General features: G+C 38.1%; 2 protein-coding genes across 2 annotated transcripts in view; both read right to left on the reverse strand.

Annotated features, from left to right (window-relative positions):
* Nucleotides 1-20,254, reverse strand: part of LOC307151150 (stonustoxin subunit beta-like) — a 44,731-nt gene extending 24,477 nt beyond the window's left edge. Inside the window, exons 1-2 of the mRNA XM_079859011.1 lie at nt 20,050-20,254; nt 17,349-17,449 (exon numbers count right to left, since the gene is read on the reverse strand). Coding sequence (XP_079715137.1) covers nt 17,349-17,448 — 100 coding nt within the window. The 5' untranslated portion in view covers nt 17,449; nt 20,050-20,254. The remainder of the gene's footprint in view (nt 1-17,348; nt 17,450-20,049) is intronic.
* Nucleotides 732-2,128, reverse strand: LOC307151268 (uncharacterized protein; the record flags this gene model as incomplete). Its single annotated transcript, XM_079859221.1, has 2 exons — nt 732-1,316; nt 1,429-2,128. The coding sequence occupies 2 exons, from the start codon at nt 2,126-2,128 to the stop codon at nt 877-879; spliced, it is 1,140 nt and encodes a 379-aa protein (XP_079715347.1). The 3' UTR covers nt 732-876.
* Nucleotides 20,255-20,996: the final 742 nt, after the last annotated feature.

Here is a 20,996-nt window from a genome sequence, read left to right on the forward strand (position 1 = left end):
TATCTCATGAATCATCAGGAAATAACACAAGTTCAACGTTTTTCATTCATGATTTCATGGATGAACAACACCTTAATTAAAACATTAACTAAGAGGAGTACATCATCATGAATTATGATTTATTACGCATTATCATGATAGACATTCTTTGTTCACAGTTATGCCACCATTAATATCACATTGTTCATCAGTGTTTCAAGGACCTAGTCAACACTTTAGTTGAGGGGCCACACACACACATAATGAAGTCATTGATAGATAATGCTTAGTTAATGATGACTACTGTATTTGAATGTCAACAGAATTCGTGTGCTATGAGCTGTGATTGGTCTATTTTGGGGTCTGTCCAATACAGTAGTCATCATTAACTAAGGTGTTGATTAATTGATTAAGGTGTTGTTAATTAAGGTGTTGTTCATCCATGAAGTCATGAATGAAAAACGTTGAACTCATGTCAGTGTTGTAGTCGAGTCACCAACTGTCGAGTCCGAGTCGAGTCTCGAGTCCCAGTGTTCGAGTCCAAGTCCGAGTCACCAAAGAAGAGTCCGAGTCGAGTCCAAGTCGAGTCACCATTACCTGAGTTCGAGTCCGAGTCGAGACTCGAGTCCCGTGTTCGAGTCCGAGTCGAGTCTCGAGCCCCCAGTGCCTACATGTCTCCACTCTGGCACCTTTAAAGAGCTGATCAAATTTATAAAAGAGGTTCTACATTAAACAAAAATGACACCACTGTCATGATTGCAAAGAGAGTTTATTTACTGATTTGACATATACACTTTGCAACACGCTTTACAACTTTACGATGCCATCAAAAGCATGTATTTCATGTATCTCACATATTGAGAGACCCCTAGCGTAGAAAATTTACAAATTGCATCTTTAATCATGCTGCATTTTCATGTTGCATTTTAAAAGCATCAGATTTGAAAGCATGGTACTACTCAACCTTGCACGGTGAGGCCTCATAAAAATGCCTCCATGGCTAAATACCCTTTCAATGGGTGCACTGGTGGCAGGAATACAGAATACCTGTGTGGCAAGCTGATAGAGTGCAGGGAACTTGGCTTTGTGTTGCTGCCAAAACCCAAAGCATGGGACTGAGTCCTGCTCGGCGATCAAGTCAAGATATGCAGTCAACTGAGCATGGACAGATGGCTTGTTGTTAGTGGAGGAGGGAGTCTTCCGATAGTGTGAGAACATTTTCAGCTTCTTCTGAGGGGTCTCAGGAGGAGATGCTGGAGCATCACCTACCCCTGGCCCAGTTGCAGCGGCTGATGATGATGTTGACTGTTGTTTCTCGCCTTCTGCTTTGATATACTCTGAAACAAGAGGTGGCAGGAAAGATATGTTATAAATATGTTATTAAATGGGCTTACATATCTAATGTGGACGTAAAACTCATAGAGGTAAACATGAAAAAACATTTCTCACCTTTTATTTGACTCTTTAGTTCCCCTTTAATGCTATTGTCCAGCTGCACATCATGTTCTAGCCACTGGAAACCAAATGCTGGGTCCAACACAGATGCTACAAAGTAGGCAATGGTGAAAGGAAATTTGGTGGGACCTCTTCCTTCATCTGGCTCACATCCCGGCATCATCACTGCACTGAAGATCTCTGTGAACCTTGCTTTTATGGAGTTCTCCAGAGCTCTCACCAGAGGCCCACAGTATCTGACTCTTCCTCTTATTTCCTGCAGATGACTGTGCAGAGTGAGGACACAGGGCACAACAACACTGACAGTGACAGTTTTCTCTCCCTGAGTCAGGTTGGTTGCCTCTAAGAATGGATCGAGAACTTCAATCAGTTCTTTAAGCTGAGCATATTCTCGCTGTGATAGGATTAGACTTTTGTGCCCCTCTAAGTCCAACACATATGCTAGCTTTTGTATGTCAAAATTCACATATGCCTTTATTTGCTTCAAAGTGGAATTCCATCGCGTAGCATTTGCTGTTGGAATTGTTGCATCACCGAAGTATGCTTCAAAGCAGTCTTTAAATGAGGTGCCACTGTGGAGGAGGTTGGCTGCACGGGACAGCTTGGCTAGGGTGCCTGACAGCCCACTGGCTTCTTTCAAACCATCTTTTATGACCAACTGCAGTGAATGTGTGAAGCACGACAGTCTCTGCATCTTACAGTTCTCATCCAAAGTGGCATCTTGATCTCTTGATCTCTCGATCTTCTGGAGTCAGGTCTTGCCAGATTTCATCCTCCGGCTCCATGAATGTCCTGGGATCATGAACTTCTGCAGCATCATCCTCGTCTGGCAGAAATCTGGCCTGGAATGCCTTCCTCATGTTGGACGCATTGTCAGTGATGACAAAGTTGATCTTATTCTTAATCAGATACTCTTCAGCACAGCATTCAAACATCATTGCAATCTTTTCTCCGGTGTGTTTGCCATGAACTCTTTCGCAGGTTAGAAGATATGACTGAAGGCTGAGTACATGGTTTACCTCAGTCACTGTGTGTGCTGTCACTCCAAGGAATGACCGCATCTTGCGATCACTCCAAATGTCTGTAGTAACAGCAACACTTGATGCTTCTGCCAGCTGGCTCTTTATCCATTCCTTCTGAACTTTTACCATTCCAGGAATGGTAACAGAGGAGATAGTGGATCTTGCTATAGGCCTATACTGAGGGTCCAGGACATGAAGGAAGTGCCTGAAATCCTCATTGTCAACTATGGAGAGAGGCAAGCAACAGCTAATGATAAGATCTTTTACAAGGGCATCACTTATAGCCTTTTGACGTGGATGTTTGGTGTCGTAGATCCCTTGGTGTCCAGCATGGAAAAATAATGTAATGGCACTCTGACCTGAAGCAGCTGGTGTCAAATGTGATGCAACGGAGGCACAGTATTGTTGGTACCTAGCGGGAGAAATTATATACATTTAAGCCAAATCAAGCAACATTTTTCAGGCACACTTTCTTGCAGCTAGAAATGTGTATAATATCACTAGAATTGTCTTTGACCTTAGTTAAAATCATTGTCAACTAGCTGTGGCACGATTATATTTATTTAATTGTTTAAATACATTTTTGGATGATCAGTCAACTGAGTTCCAGGGCTGAGCAATTTTTTTATAAGTAACATTAACACTGTATTACATAAATAAAGAAACGTCCATTTATCAGGACACTATATTTTAAAGATATTTTTGTAAAAATTAAAATAACTTTAGAGATTTTCATTGTAAAGGGATTAAACAATGTTGCGGTGTCCAACTGAGTGTGGCTGTGAGGAAAAAGCGAGAGAAAAAGATTGACGATGTAAAGCAGTGTAACAGTTAACAATAAAATGACAAGCTTCTTCTAGGGTTGGTTTCTTCCTGAATTCATCAGTTTCTCCTGAAATACATGAAAGTAAGTGGTCGGTGAACTGGGAGAAGAATAGAGTAAACTTTATGATTACTTACACTGTGTATATCTGATATGAATTAAATATGTCGGCAAATATATTTGAAAGGATTGTTTATTGCTGCTTCCATAGACACCATTGTGTATTTTACAAACTATAAATGTATTGTTTTGCTATAAATTATATGTATTTATTACATGGCTTGGCTGAATTCCAATGTAGAATGCCTTATTTCTTATTCTTGTTACTTCTTGATAACAGACCGCTGCGAAGTATAACCAGAGCCCGTCTACATTCTCTGGTATAACACACCGTTGCCATGAAAAACAGAGCGTTGCTATGGACACGGAACAGACTATTTTCTTTAGCGGAAGGAATACAATCGTCTTTGGCTCAGCGAGCACAAAAGAAAGCACAGTTTGAATCTAGCAGTTATGTCACGTCACTGTACAGATCTGGCCTTTAAAAACGCGCGTTTTCTCCCGCGGCATTCGGCAATTCGTCTCGTAGAGTCTCGCAGAATTCTGCAAGTGCTTTCGGGGGGCGCTACTTACAAATTCCCTCAATGTGTTTCGCTTCACAGAATATCCACCAGGTGGCGCATAAAAAACAACTTTACGTTAGATTTTTTCTTTTACTTCATTACGTCACGATTGTGAGAAAACATCCACAATAAAATATAAATTATAAATAGTAATAGACACAAATATTTACAGTAGGCTACTGTATTATACAGACATTTGAAAATATTTGTAAATGCAAAAGGTTCATTAAGACAAGAAGGGGTATTGGACAACGTTTACGAATTTTTATATGCTTTGTCATTGCTGTGGTTTCCAGGAGATGAGTGCATGCAGAATATTTAACATTGCTTTTATTAAAACAGCAAAGTGACGTTCTTGCCAGTAGCGCATAACTTTTTTGTACAACTATTAAGATGATTGTGCATGCAATGCGCATTTATATAAGTGCAACAGAGAATTTAGTGTGAGCATAATACACGTGACTCTGCCTGTAAAAACCCAGCAGTATTTTTTATATATATACACAAAATCATCCTAACATAATGCAATTAAATAATGCGACTTACCCAGATTCTTAATTCGTGAAAATATTTCTTGTGTGATTGTTCTTGTGCAGATATTTCTTGTGAGGTAATGTTGCAGCTCAACGCGTAGCATTTATATTTTGGGCGCATCTGATTTGCCATTACATTATTAATAAATATTTTAATTGAACTGTCTTAATGCATTAAGCATAAAGATTTTTCCACGTTAGTCTCAGAATGTCCGGGGTTGGTTTGAGGTCTTGCCGACAGTTTGTAAATCTTCTAAATATTCATATTCACAAATTCCATACAAAGGGTGATCAACAGTTATGACTTCTAAAACAAAATAAAAATGACCAGATAAGAGGTATCTGATTGACAGTTTGACAGATGTTGTTTTAAAAAAATAATTACAACATTATGGGGAAGTGGTATTAAATATTCGGTAACACATAGCCTAATACAATTATTTTAAGTATGCATTTTGTTCAGTTTTGCTTTTACAAAATGTTCCCTGTTTTTTATATAATTAATTTAATCTGAGATGTGCGTTATTTCGCTTTTTGATCATTATTTGTGTTGTCGAATTTTGACACAGTTTCATTACTTGTTCATAATAATTTGATTCATAATTATGTCGTTTTTTTCTAAAAGTAAAAGTAAAAAAACTAAAAGTTTTTCTAAAAGCAATATTCTAAAGAGATACAAAGACAGTGTACGTGTACCCACCAGATTTCGCCATGAGTCATTTTGTACCCACCACTTTTAACTTCCGTTGACCGTTTTCAGTGGTTATGAGGAGCAATATGAGAGAAAATTTTTGTAATCATTGTCTGACACAACAAAAAAAAATTATAATATTCATTTTATTTTAATTTTCGTGTTCGCATTTATGAGGGAAAAAACAACGTGTCAGTTTACGGTTATGGACGTGAGCGCTCTAAAAGCGGCACTAAAAGACTGCTTTAAAACTTTCACAGAGACCTTAAACAGAACAGCTGCCTTTCTTTAAATCGAATTTCGTTTTGTATTAATTATGTCTTAATTTTAATCAATGTTTTGTGAACCAATTGCCTGGATTTAAGAAGTAAATATAGCAGACAATCACGACACCGGCGCCGGCGATATCTCATAAATGAACCGAAACTCAGCGTGTAATGCACATTCACATTTACAGTGTATTTAGACACATTTAGACGCATTCATAATCATTACTTTTACCGGTTCTTTGTGGCAAGCTTTATGCGTGCGGTCGTGCGCTTGAGTGCGGCTATATTATAGTAAATGCTCATTACTTAAAACAAAGCATAAGCCTCTTCCTGGCATGCAATGGAATCTACAATGTCAGTTGGTTATATCAACATATGTCAAATTAAGTTACGCGATATCAACAAATTAAGCTATAAACATTAATTTGAAATAACTTAAAGCGTATGTATAGTATATTTGCTTAAATAGCATTTAAACAAAGGAACTGCAAGGGATTAAAACCCCGCCCACACGCTGGTGAAAACTGGAAAAACCGGTTTTCTTTTGATTCCCTGAGAGGAGATCGATTAGCATTGGGGGTTGAATCGGCAGACCTGGGGGGTGGGTGGTTGTAATTTCTTGACTCTGTGCAATTGGTAGCAGCTAAAACAAGCAGCTAAAACAAAGACTGTGCAATTAATTACATTTTGGAAATAACTTTCTTCATGTCGTTTTATTTATACACTGTAAAACATTTTTTTTTTTTTTTTTTTTTTGAATTTGTAAATATTAAATATGTTTTACAAACAATTGGTTTACAAACTCTTGGAGGTTTGTGGTTACCATCATTCAGAAGAGTGGCGCTTGTGTTTAGACTTGTGTTTTACGTGATTAAATCAGGAAGATTACATTGGTTTCTGTCCACACGGAGACGCATTTAAGACGATTTAATCAGGAAATGGAGGCACCGGCGCGATATAACTTGCATTGCTCGTGAACTGAGCTCGTCTCATAAATGAACCGAAACTCAGAAATGTATCTAGAAAGCTTGAAATGTCCACTTTTAAACAAAACAATTCAAAACGAAAAGAAACAGACAACTCTCTTTTGTAAGTGTGCATTTCTCTCTATAGGCACGCACGTTCACAATATCTGCGAAGATGACGAGTCAGCATTGTCAACATCTTTGACTGACACATAAAACACTAGTTGATTAGTAAACAATTAAAATGTCTCCTTGCTATATTTGACACATGATTACTTTTGCCAGTTCTTTGTGGCAAGCTTTATGCATCCGTTAACTATCGAATATCGTGACTCATATTTTGTACCAGACCATTTATGGTTGTTCATATTGTTCAACAAAGTTCTTGATAAAAAAAGAAAAGAAAAAAAAGAAGCTACTGTGCCTAATATTATTGTTGTATAGCGCGCAAGGTTTATGCGCATGCTTTAAGTCTTCTCCGTTTTTAGTGTATGTCTGTGGCAGAATTACAGTGCCTGGTCTGGTATGTATACTAGGCTACATCGTTTTGAGTCGGTTTCAGTGGTTTAGTGTGTACGCAGATATTTCTTGAGACGACGCCATGTTTTTATGTTTTTATGCACTTTTACTCTTTTAGTTTTGTTGCAATTTCACCAAAAGCTTATAATTAGGAAATACACACAACACGCTAAACTTGTATTCTATGTTAAAAATGTTGTAAAAAATACGTATTATTCTTATATAATAAGAATAACAATATGATACATTTATATTGCACTCGAAATGATTTAGATATGGAAAGAGGAATTCTTCTCAACTACCACCAATGAAGTTTTAAAATTCTTCTTTAGAAAATATTATATTTTGATGATTCTGCAAGTTCAGCAGACAGTGAGGTTCGGGTTTGTTCCGATCAGAGCTCGTGAGTGGAGAGCGCATTTCTGAATATTCCGCTCCGCTCGTTCATTCCGCTCAGGGTCCACGGCCTCGCTCAACACAGATGTCCTGTTGCCTGGTTCGAAAATATGTGGAATACGGGCTGCTTTCGACTAAAAGTTTTTTTTTTTGTAGTCGACTAGTATACTAGGCTAGTTGTTCATTTAAGTAATTCGTGGACAAATCGCCCCTTTATATTAATTTAATTAGCCTACTTATGGATCATGAGCGTTTACGTAATATAGCCGCACTCAAGCGCACGACCGCACGCATAAAGCTTGCCACAAAGAACCGGTAAAAGTAATGATTATGAATGCGTCTAAATGTGTCTAAATACACTGTAAATGTGAATGTGCATTACACGCTGAGTTTCGGTTCATTTATGAGATATCGCCCGGCGCCTCCAATGTCGTGATTGTCTGCTATATTTACTTCTTAAATCCAGGCAATTGGTTCACGAAACATTGATTAAAATTAAGATATAATTAATACAAAACGAAATTCAATTTAAAGAAAGGCAGCTGTTCTGTTTGAGGTCTCTGTGAAAGTTTTAAAGCAGACTTTTATTGCCGCTTTTAGAGCGCTCACGTCCATAACCGTAAACTGACACGTTGTTTTTTCCCTCATAAATGCGAACACGAAAATTAAAATAAAATGAATATTATATATTTTTTTGTTGTGTCAGACAATGATTACAAAATTTTTCTCTCATATTGCTCCTCATAACCACTGAAAACGGTCAACGGAAGTTAAAAGTGGTGGGTACAAAATGACTCATGACGAAATCTGGTGGGTACAATGTCTTTGTATCTCTTTAGAATATTGCTTTTAGAAAAAACTTTGTTTTTTTTACTTTTAGAAAAAAATGACATAATTATGAATCAAATTATTATGAACAAATAATGAAACTGTGTCAAAATTCGACAACACAAAGAATGATCAAAAAGCGATATAACGCACATCTCAGGTTAAATTAATTAAGCTCCTCATAACCACTGAAAACGGTAAAAAAAAAAATCGAACCAAAAGTCAAATTAATATGGACTGAAGTTAAAAGTGATGGGTACAAAATGACTCATGACGAAATCTGGTGGGTGCGTACCCACCGTCCCCACCGAAATCGACGCCTATAAGGGAAACATGATAGTATAAAAAGTACTGTGTGTAATGCAGAAAAGCGCATTACAACCATGTTAAAACTATTTAAAACGTTAAGATGCAAAAATGAACTAAATGTAAAATTAGATAATGATATTGCGCAAATGATCTCGGTCTCTTTAAAGGTCTTCGCAAATTATTGTGTTATAAGACTCAGTTATCATAGCCTACATCACGTCTCTTCTACTGTAAGTACACAGGAAAAAAAAAATAAGACAAATGATGCGCGTTTGAGTCGGATTTTTATGAAGAATATGTGACTGTTTATGTAACTGGCAAAAGAAAACATTGTATTCGTCATACTTCGTCAACTCAGTATGGCCACATGAAACACGACTGCCATCTACAGGTTTTAGTATTTCCTGCGTCCAACACCTAATCCCCCTTCTGCACGATCCCGCAGAATTTCGGAAGTGCTTGTGGCATTCTTTTCTCTGAGACGCGCATTTTTAAAGGCCACATCTGTACATTCGCTCCTTAGTGGTCAGCTCAGCTGCTGCAAAGCATGCCAAAATCGAAATTGCTGATGATGTAGAGGAACTTATCTAATGTTAAATGAGTGTTACGTTATCCCCCCATCCCGATGTCATCGTCCATCATGATGTTTGCAAGTTTATTACCTCTTTTATTATCATATATGCATTAGTCAATAATAGTTTTTGTGGAGAAAACCAATGGAAAGCATTTTACTTACTTTTCTGGGTGCATCCGTGACAGATGTCTGTTGAAGTTTGAAGTTGTCCCAGTCTTTTCCTCAATTGTGCGATTACACAAACAACATTTAGCGCTGCTCTTTCCAGCATTAGATGCAAAATCCGTGTAGGCGAACTTCACGATCCGGGGCACATCTTTCTGCATTTTCCAAATGTCAACATTTAGCCCGCGAATAATGCACGAGAATGCAGCGTAAAGTGAGTGACGTCAGTGAGTGTGTCAAGCAAGGAGAGCGAGCGGTAGCAGTGTCTGTGAGGGGAAAATAGATCACGGCCGGTCTTGTCCGATTTTATATATCCTCAAGTCCGAGTCCAAGTACGAGTCATCAGTCCGCGAGTCCAAGTCGAGTCACGAGTCCAGTGAATGGAGTCTCGAGTCGGACTCGAGTACTCCATCACTGACTCGTGTTAGTTCCTGATGATTCATGAGATATTAATGCATGAATGAATACATAATTCATGCATGAATTTATAAATGAATTCATGGTAATTCATGTACCCTTACCGTAAAGTGTTACCACTTTTTTAAATACAAAATACAAAAATAATCACAGACTAGAGTCATCCATAAAATTATAATTTATCAGGGTGTGTGTGATAGGATGGAAAATTGTAAGTAAACTGTAGTATTTCCCTTTCGAAATGGGAACTCGCACTGCGTCTGACAAGACCCTATGGGGAATGAGAGAGCATGGAAGATACCGTATTTAGCTTGTATCCATTGATTTCAGAATTCAAACTATGCAAATGTCGAGGGGATGCGTGAGCGCTGATATGTGTCGATGCCTCCCACTGAAGAGACGCTTGTGAGCAATCTCTCAAAGGGGGAAACATCGTCACTGAAGACTCCGACCCTGCCATCTAAGCCCCTAGGGACAACATTGCTTAAATGGCATATGTGCTGCAAGTAGGGATGCAACGATACCATTTTTTCAGAATCGATCCGATCCGATACCAAAAATTCTGAGTATCGGCCGATACCGATCCGTACTGATACCAGCGCAGTTTTTTTTTTAATCAAGTAGAATTTCTATAACTCTGTGTTGAACTGACAATAAGAACTGAAAAAAAGAAAAACAACAAAAAAAAAAAATATATGATCATAATCTGACATAAATGCTTTTATAAACTAGGTTAGTGGATAATTCAGCAGTAAAATTTAGTCTAGAAAAATCACGAGTGCACAATAATTGTATAAAATCTGAACATTTTGTGAAAAAAAAATGTTTAGTGGGGAACAAATTAGAGACAATAAGTGTAACACTAAATCTGGTAAAACTTTACACATTGCTCTTTGTATTGTTGTAAAATACACTCATGAAAAACAAGATAAAAATCAAAAATAGCAATTATTTTATGTATAGCCTTCTATAAAATTGAGACATTTTTTAAATGTATAGCACAGCTGTTTAATGAGGTAGCAACATATGATAGATAGGACAGAACAAAAACGGCTATTAATAATCTTTCACTGCGTCCCTGTATTATGATATGAAAGGCTCCAATACAGTGCGGCACAAAGCGCTTATGCGCATCCCGAACGCAGAATGATGTTTGTGTGCCTTTTGTGGGGCTTAACAATAACACAGAATAGTATACGCACAATATCGGATTTGGATCGGCCTTGTCTGACCGATACCCGATCCGCCAAAAATGGCAGTATCGGAGCCGATACCGATACTGAGTATCGGATCGGTGCATCCCTAGCTGCAAGCATACCAAGCCGATCTGCTGAGGGACCTGTACCAGGGTCAGGGTCTTCCTTGATGCAATGGCTGAGCTGCGCCGCACCACAGATCTCGCTCTCTGGGCCAGTAAACAGACCGCTGCCGTGATCAGCAGATTGATGCCAGCAATGGTGGCCACAGAGAGACATCAGTCGATGAACCTGGCTTGCATCAGGGACACAGAGAAGGGCTTTCTCACCGATGCACTGGTTTCACCTTCTGAACTTTTCGACACATCCATTGAGGCGGTGGTCGATAAGCGTAAGGAGGTGAAGGCGCGGTGTGCAGCCTTTAAAACATTCATACACCGCCGGCCCAGGTCCATGCCCAAACTGCCGGGGGAACTGGCCCAACTTAGGCTCACGACCAAAGACAGGACCCTCTGGGCTAGTGTCGCTCGTGTCCTCCTCCTCAGAGAAGCAGGAAAAAAAGAAACACAATCTCAGGGAAGTGATTCAATCTAGATGCTTACAGCTCTCTAGAATTGATGAGGGTAAAAAAATCCTACCCTCCTTCCTTTGGAAGCCGATAACATCTGCCCTCATTCTCAAAAATGTTTTTTTTTTTTTTTTCTATTTAGTAACCCCTTTCAGTAACCCCCTGATAGGACGGCTTCCTTAAGAGTAGTGTAGTCATGCCTCCTCTCATTCTAGAGAATTATCCAGTTAAGGCCTTCACTTTCTAGAGCTCTTTCTTAAAACAAGCCTGTTGTTAGAGTGTTGTTAGGCTTCCGCTCATCTATTGAGAGTTGTTTGGTTGAAGCCTCCACTCCCTTGAGCTAACCACTGGGATTGTGAATTTGAATGGTCTAGCTCTCTTTGCTAAAGGCCTCTACTCTCTTAATGTTGCCAATATGGAGTGGCATGGTTCTCTGTGAGCCTCCTCATTAAGCAGCCTTAGTATGAGATTGTATTACCTCCTCTCGTTTAGAGAGTCTTCCAGCCGAATACTGCAATCCCTGACCTCCGCCTGGATAGCTTTGTCCAGTCAAGTCAAGGCACCTTCATTTAATAAGCGCTTTTAACAATATGAATTATTTCAAAGCAGCTTTACAGTGATAATAGGAAATTACAGTAACAGAGATCGTTTTGGCTTTACAGCAGCTCTAGAATAAAGTTATTGTCCAGCTAAAGTTAGTTTTGATTGATTCACTTCCGTTGTAAAGATCATTAGTTATTAACTTAAAGTTAGTTTTGATTGATTCACTTCCGTTGTAAAGATCATTAGTTATTAACTTAGGGACTGCTAACACAACACCGTTCTAACAGAAAACCTTAACACGCTCTGGCCCCTCGTCCGCACAAAACAGTGCCTGGTGGCTCGTGAACACACTTCCAGAAATAGGTTCCAAGGTGCAAATGATAATCGGTTATCTCTGCGCAAACCTCTGCACAAACACAGCACGTGCGCATCACATGTTCAGTCCATAGGTATGCACATTTGAATATGTGAGCAGGCGTGTAGTACTTTACAAATGAACCCTCAACAAACTACTTGTCTGGCCTTAAAAATGTATAATACAGAATTATTTATCGCATCCGCGAAGCCACATGGTGACTCTGTACAGATAAAACAACAACGTTTTATCTGTACAGAGATAAAGGGAACAGGCCTTCACAGGGGAGAGACTAGTGGACACTTCAGGACTGCGTTGTCATTTTGTCCAGGCGCAGGTCCTTCATCGGATCTGGATACAGCCTGGATCCGGCGGACTGCGATAAACCTCGGGATAAACAGAGAGACTAATATTAGCGTAGACGCCAGTACATCAGGATTTATGGGAAGTATTCCCGGTCCCGGCTGACCTAATCTATGCAGCCTAACATTGAATTATAGAAGTGTATAATTATAGAAGTGTATATGTGTATACTAGGCCAAAGAGATGTGTTTTTAGTCTGACAGAGTGTGTCTGCTTCCCAGACAATGTTAGGAAGACTGTTCCAAAGTTTTGGTGCTAAATAGGAAAAGGATCTACCCTACCCATAGCTCAGATAATTTTTCTGAAAAAATATAATTACAGTTACAATACAAGTCAACTCCTATTTTCACAGTAGGAACATTTTAATGTAAAGCGATTTCAGACACCCCTATTGTGGACCGTACCATTTTTAACCACCGTGGCTAGAAGCAACGGAGATAGAGAACGACTTCAACTTCTCAAGCAAGTGTCAACGTTAAATGACAAAACGCTAGTTTCATAAAGTATCATTCTTTTCAACATTCCTTATTTGTATATTCAAAAATATTAAAAATAATCTAATTTAATACAGTTATAATTTTTCAATGTAAATTATTTAATTTTATTGGTAACAGCCTAGTGTCTAATTATTTTAATTGAATATATTTAGCAAATTTAAGAATTTAAAATGAAAGATGGAGCATACATTTAATCAAATTAGGGGAAAATGCCCTTTATAAAGGTACAAAAAAATTATTCTGAGTGTTTTCAAACGGTGATGTAATGAAAAATTGGCATGCCCCCGGACCCCCCTAGAGATACCAAGCTCCACCACAAAAAAATGTGGGAAAAACATTAGGCTATATGATGATCTACCAAAAAAATACACATTTAATTATCTTATTATTAAAATACATTATTATGATTTTACCACCTCCGCCTCATTTTGAGCCAGGAAAAACCCTGAAAGAGGCAATAGGCTTCTTGTAAAGGTATTACTTTTACTAGTAATTAGAATGGTATTTCAGTGCACTTAACTTCTAACTTTTGGAAGTTGATCAAAACAGTTCTCTTTTGGATATATAATAACAATGAGATATTCTGTAGCCTACTGATTATCAGTTTGTCGCATGTTTAGACCTTGAATGTGTGTTGCACAACACATGTTGCACTTGGCGATCACTGTGGGGATTGATATGGTAGTGGACCATGATGGTCATAGAAGAAGTGAAGGAGCAGTACCCCCCAATTATGGTGGGGTAATTCGCACTCTGGATCTACCGCCAGCAGTCGATTTTGATATTCTAGGTATTATCAACGGGACAGAATTTTGAGATCGCAATAGACGTGAATTGTGGCATGATTCTCTGAGAGCTCTGTTCTTGGTAGGGCTGTCTCTAGTATAATACATAGTTAGGCCTCCTCTTGTGCAAGTCATCCTGTTGAGTCCTCCACCCATCAGAGACCCCCTTTTCCATCTGAGCTCTCTTAGGTTGAACATGGGTGACACTGCCCTTTCCTGAGAAGGGCCGTTATACTAAGTACTCCTTAGAATTCAGTGTACTTTTGTATCAAGTAACAAGGCTCTCTGTAAGCCTCACGGATAGGTTAATTCTAGTGTATTAGCTAGTAGTCATTACGTAGAGTACTTTGAGAACCTTAGGGCTCCGCACAATCTGCAGTCTCGAGTTGTTAGGCTGTCCGTGAGCCTCCTTAAGAAATTTCTGTAGGCTAAGTTTGGTACTCCCCTTGTTAGAGGGTCAGTATGCAGAGTGCCTTGCTCTCTAGAGCCCATATAACAGTATTGTCTAGTGATGGGCTTTCAGCCTACTGGATGAACTGTTTTTTGGGCCAAGCCTGTGTAGTGCTCCCCTCGTTAGAGAGGGTTGGTATGCTAAGTTGATATGCCCCTGGGGACAGTTAACGGTAGGTTCTGGGGCCTTCTTTAACAACATAATTATGTAAATTTGAAGGAATTTCTGTAAGCCTCCATTATAAACTTATTCCAGTGAGTTGGTCAGTTCTCCCCTCATTCTAGAGGCTGATCATGTAGAGTTCTCCACTACAAGTCTGCTTCAATGTATATGTAATGAGAGATTATAATCAAGGTATTAATCAATATTTTTCCTTCTAAATATCAAATGAGTTGAATGACTTCTGGAGATTTTACTTTGTTATAGAAGTTACCAGTGTGATTACTGAAATGTTCTTTTCATGTATTCTTTTTAATGTCTGTATCTGATATCTGAATGCAGTAACAGTGTTTGCCTATTTATCCCAGTGTAAGAACTGATTTTCCTGCTAAGACAAAACTCACCCTGCAATAAAGCCATAAAACGCACCCAGAGAAGATAACAAAGACAGAGCACAGACTTTTCTCCTACCTTATCACTGAACCCTCTCTCTCCCCCCTCTCCCCCCTCTCCCTCCTCTCCCTCCTCTCCCTCCTCTCCCTCCTCAAGTCACTGAAAGTTCATTAAGAATGTCTATATAACACATTTGGTGTATCTTGTTAATCTATTGTGTTTCCTTTTCATGTTTGATATCATTTTAAGTGTTTCAGTGCGATTGGTAAAATGGTCTTAATTTCATTGCAGTCATTGGTTTATTGAGAAAGATTGAGAACTTAGGAGAATCCGGTTCCCCTCTCTGGGTGATATTTCCTTAAACCAGGTGCTACCCCCTGGGGTACATGGATTGACCCAAACAACTCGAAATAATATTTGTATAACCCTTTTGTTCTGGTCTGGGTATTTAAGGCTAGGTGTCAGAGCAGTCTTTGGGACCCTTTACCAGAATCCCCCATACAGTGATTTCAGTGTTTTCCTGTTGGAAAGCACTCACACACACCACTGTGTGTTTCTGTCAGGAAAGCATTACTTACTTTTAGAGTCATCTTTGAGTAAATGATGTCATGTATTTTTCTGAATTGGCTTTTAATCATTTACTTGTGTAATTGGCATGATACATTTTTACCTGACAAATAAATGTTACATCTTGATTTATTCTGAAGTTTTCTGAAATCATAATTTTTAGACTAAGAGGAGGCTGGTGCTACCGCAGCTCTGTGTCCAGGATAGGTCAAACTAAAGGCGCATATGAACGGAGCAGTAGCACGTCATCTGAAAACCTGTTGATTTCTGTCTATCATTGACTTGGCAAGTTGTACGGAAGTGGCTAAATAAACTACACTTTTTTGTATGAGTGAGCAGTAGGCAACCGACTTAAAGAGGTAAAAGAAAACCCTGCACCCTCTGACCAAGATCAGACTGGCGAGGCTGTGTCCGTGAGATCCACGTAAACCCGGGGCGTGTGACTCTGTGCGGCATCGGGTCCCTTAGTGAATTAATAATTGAAAGTATGGGATACTCAGAATAATCAAAGATCTAAATTAATTCATAATCAATATTTATGACTATTTTCTAATCATAAACACGATCTAAATTTGATTATCATTTGAAATTGGAGTCAGATTAAGCGTAGAGCTAAAGTATTATTGAAACTAAATTCCAATAAATTAAGTGAACTTCACTGGAGCGCTGAAAAGACATACACGCATTATTCCTTCGCCCAGGCTGTTGGATTCCGTCGTTGGGCCAATGGGTGGTCCTTACACCGGCTTCCAGAAATGAAATAGGGACTGGTTTTGTGTTTGAGAAAGGTCTTCAACGTGTTAAAACAAATAGGGGTCATTGAAGTCTATAGTTTAAGGGACCATTTCTCAGTTAAAGCCTATGTTTTCCATTTAGACTTAAGTGTCCTATATTCTTGGGAAAAAGAACTTGTTATCTTGATGTTTTGAGACGAGACTTCTGTTTAATCCAACCTTGGAAAAGCTGTGTGTCGGTGTGTGTGTTAGTCTTCTTGGTTACAGGTTAAGGAACCACTGGCATTATTGGAGATTGACTGAGTTGTTGTTCGGGACATGCTGGCACCCAGCAACCCAAATCTGCGACCTGGAAGGTCACGACGTGCCTAACTTCAGGGTCCGAGTGTCAGCTGCATAATCTATGGAGATATGCTTCAGTCTATCTGCATATGTGTGGAAAATTACTATGTTTATCAATTTCTTAGCCAATGAGAATCATTCAATCTGTAAGCAATGACGTAGCTTAGACCTTGGAAATGGTATAACTGCTGTGATCTTTGTAACTGTAAGCGGGGCGGCCCACGAACTCCTGTGTGAGTCTTGAAGCTGACTTCTGCTGATGAAACTCTTCAGTAAAAGTTTTCTGCTATTTCTTGTATATAGAAATATTTTACTATCTTTCTAGAATACAGGAAGTCTTTCTCTCTGCTGTATTGGTTTTTAAGTATTTTGCTTTTCTTAAAAATTGTGTGTATTGTATTTTATTTATTTTATTTATTTCTATTTCTATTTTACCGTGGGTTGAATAGTGAGAAACACAATTTCGATTTCTTTGTATGTCTGGTATATGTGAAGAAATTGACAATAAAGATGACCTTCACCTTGACCTTGAACCTCTCGGGTTGTAAATATAACCTAGGTTTCCTAAGAAGGGAAACAAGACGCTGCGTCTCTTTTCTGGCTGCCTGTCACGTCTCCTTCAGATGAAGAAGGGAATGACGTGTTCCTCAGGAGCCCTTTTATACTCACGGTCACGTCATAGGCTTTTGCCGACCAATACAACTGTCGCTTCAGACATCGGTCACGCTGAAGCGTTCCCCATAGCATCTTGTTAGTCATAGTGTCTCGTTCCCCTTCTCAAGGAACCACTTTTACATTTGTAACCCAAGATGTTTTTGTTTTTTTACCTGGTATCAGAGCATCTTTCCTGCAGTCATACAGCATCCCCAGCTGGAAGGGTCTCCCTAGAGCCGCTGTTTCAATCACGTTCACTCCCACTGTATCCATACTAAACACACAAACACACACCAGATATTGATCCTGAACACTTATTTTAAGTCACTGACTACCAGTATAAACAATGCTACTGCAACATTAGGCATATAATAAAAAATATTATTTCTACATTTCAGTTGCTGAATTTGAATTTAAGTGGTAAAAAGGGATGTGCACAAATATTCGATCTGCAATAATTATTAGAAAAATAAAAACACTATTCGAATACGCAAAAGCTTGCTTTGCAGCTCGTAATTGCACTGAACCCCTGATAAATCCTGAGCATGCAAACTAAAACTCACAGTTATAACTAAATGCATTGGGTGGTGTGTTTAATGTTTTTAACTTAAAAAAAGGATGAAATGTATAAGTTCGTTAATAAAGTCTGACAAGCTTGTTGTTCATGGGTGACAAAACTAACATTTGATTAAAGCTACAATATGTAATTTTTCCCCACTAGGGGTTGCTATCCTCTTACAATAACAAAGGCGTAGGTTGATGACGCATAAGCGGAATTATGGAACTTGTCGTCATGCCGATGAATCTAATAATGTTTATGATGAGTGAATACACTGATGTTTTTATCATGACTGTGGAATGAAGCAGGACGGGTTCGCTAATGAGAGACAGATAGCAGCGCCACACGCGAGTCCCTCAGATATATAGGAATGAGGACATTTCATTCTACCGAACGCAAGTACAGAATAATGCTCACACAGGGCAGTTTATTAGATGAATTAAACTTGTGAGGTAACGCAGTGCTGCTTCACTTGCTCTACACTATCACACTCAACTGCATTTGAGTGTGTTGAAAGTTATAATGTTATTCTTTGTGTTAGTTTGTCTGTATGAGACTAGCAGTGAGCGAGATATACTGATACTGATCATATTCTTACATTTCATCATGCTGAGCTATATAACATTGATTAGTTATATGCACATTTGCTCACCCGTCAAATAAAGTACATGCAAGAGCGGCGTCGAGTCGAAGTTAGTCGTGGACGCTAGCTCTCGGCATCTCGAAAACGCCACGCTGATATTGATCCTCGTTTTAGTTCTCCTTTTGTCCCAAAAGTCTGCTTGACATGATCCATAATGTTTGAACTAAACAACAACAGCGTGTCGCTAAACATTACGTATTACATATTGTACCTTTTAAGTAACATCTTTCCCAATAAACTTAATTTAAATAAATTAATATTCGAATATTCTTTTTCAGTGAGCTTGGATATTTGAATGCAATATTTTTGGAAAATGTCCATCCCTAGTGGCAAACAGGATGTAGAATCCCAGTTCTAGCTTGAATTTAAGGATGCAGAATCACAATAAACTGAAATTAAAATAATTTAATAAAACTAAAGTAATTGTATGTAAAAAATAGAAACATGTCAAGACAACATTTGAAGAAAGGATTAAAGTCCCCATGAAATCAAAATTGACCCTATTTACTTTGTTAGCGCATATTACTAGTCTTGTGGTGAACAATTAATCCGTGCAAGTAAATATAAAAAAAATATTTTTTTTACCATGGTAATCTTTAATCAAAATCTGAAAAGTTACTTCCGGGTCTGGAATGGCGTCTTTTTCTGATGACGTAGGTTTGACGGCTTGGTTTGAAAACGCTTAACCACTCCCCTCAAACCGTTAGTCTGTTATGAGCGAGAGATGGAGAGGAGGAGCGCTAGGGTAAAACCCTGCCCTCTGTTCAATATTCCGTTTCACTGGGAAATACGTCACAACACTGGAGAAAAGTCGTTTGCAACTTCCGGTTCACGGGGACTTTAATAAAGGCTTGTCTGAAAGTAAACAGAAGTCTAAATACATCCTAATGTTTGAAGGTCTTATAGACCATACCGACAGAATTGTTTGGTTGGCTGCTTCTATACACTGTAAAAAATTATCGTGATTTTAATGGTAAAAGACTGTAAAAAATTGAAATTACATTTTCTTCTTAGTTTTATGTACATAAGGGTTTATATGTTTTTATTATGTGTTAATGCATTTTACAATGTCATGTGTGTTAGAATGATGGTGTTTAGTGTTTGTGTGAATGACACTGTACACTTCTATATAATATTAACCTTCTCAGCTTGTGGAAAAGCTGCTTGTGATGGGCTTTCATCATGTGACTCATCACGAAGAACATTTTATTTTATATCATTTTATTTCTCTGAATTCAATAAATTTCACTTCCTGAAATTCTGATTTAACAGTGGTGTGTGGCCATTTCAATTAAAATTCACAACCACAAATGGAAAATTATTTTTTAGAAATAATGAGTAAAAATTAATTATTTTATTTATACATTAATATACATCAATGCAGTATAATGCAGATAATATGTAGGATTGTATATTTCTTGACATCTTTCTGTTGTGGTTGATAAATTGATAAAGAATATGTTCTTTTTACAAATAATGAACAAAAATTAATTTTATTTAAATATAAAAGACCAACCTCTCCACCTCATATTAGTTTTTTAAACAAAATGAACCACTTTTATGATTTATTTTCACACTTTTAGGACCGTTGTACATTATTACAGCGATGAATCTTTGAGCCAGTGTGTAATTCTCTCTGAAATTAAATCTTTCATAATGTCTGTTCGCTTACCCGTCCTCCTCTTCAGATCTGCCGCATCAGCTGATTTAGAACTAGATCGTTTATCAAGTGTTTGACGCCTATTTCTATTTAAAGATATTTTTATGATTTATTAGGGAAATTAGTTTACCTAAATCAGAAGATTAACAAACCGCATTGCCGTCTGTAAAGCCACATCTCCAATCACTTATTATTATTACGTACCTGAACTGTTTCCGTGATTTTTCTCTCCTCGGACTGTATTGCTTTCGCTTTCAGTTCCTCTTTATGTGTGTCTTTAACACGTGACAGCAGAAACAGAGGTGAAGTTTGACACTGTCTGCTTCCCGTAGTGACGCTCGCGCAGCGTTTACTTCCTTTATTGCAGTTGAACTGGATTAGATGTGTAATATCTGTAAATGTAAAGTCTAGAATGATTAATTAATTCTTAAGAATCAAGAAATCTATAATACCACAAAAGAGAAAAGTGTTAATTTGTTCATCTGTGAGGCTGAAGACTTTAATGCACACCAGATGCATATTTAGTTCTCTGAAACTAATTCTGCTGCATGAATCAGGACTCAGTGTTCGTCTGGTTAGTGTTGGTCCCCTTGGCCAGATATTAGATCTGCACACGTACAGAATAAACAGTATAAAATAATACAGTTAAAATCAATAAGTGCTGCTGTTAACATCCATATGAGAGCCATTCAAGCTGCTGTCATATAAAATCATCTGCCCTTTGACCTCAGGATTTAATAAAAAATGTGCCATGCAAATAGAGTATAATGCAGATAATATGCAGGATAATATTTTTTTTATAATAATGCATCTTTCTGTTGTGGTTGATAAATTAATACAGAACGTGTTCATTTTACAAATACATAATTTCAGTTTTCAATAAAAAATATATCACCATATCCATTTAAATATGAAATTCAATATTTTGTGAATTGTGTGATTAGGACTTTACATTAGGA

This window comes from Squalius cephalus (genome assembly GCF_949319135.1).
Source record: "Squalius cephalus genome assembly, chromosome: 23".
NCBI classification, from domain to species: Eukaryota; Metazoa; Chordata; class Actinopteri; order Cypriniformes; family Leuciscidae; genus Squalius; species Squalius cephalus.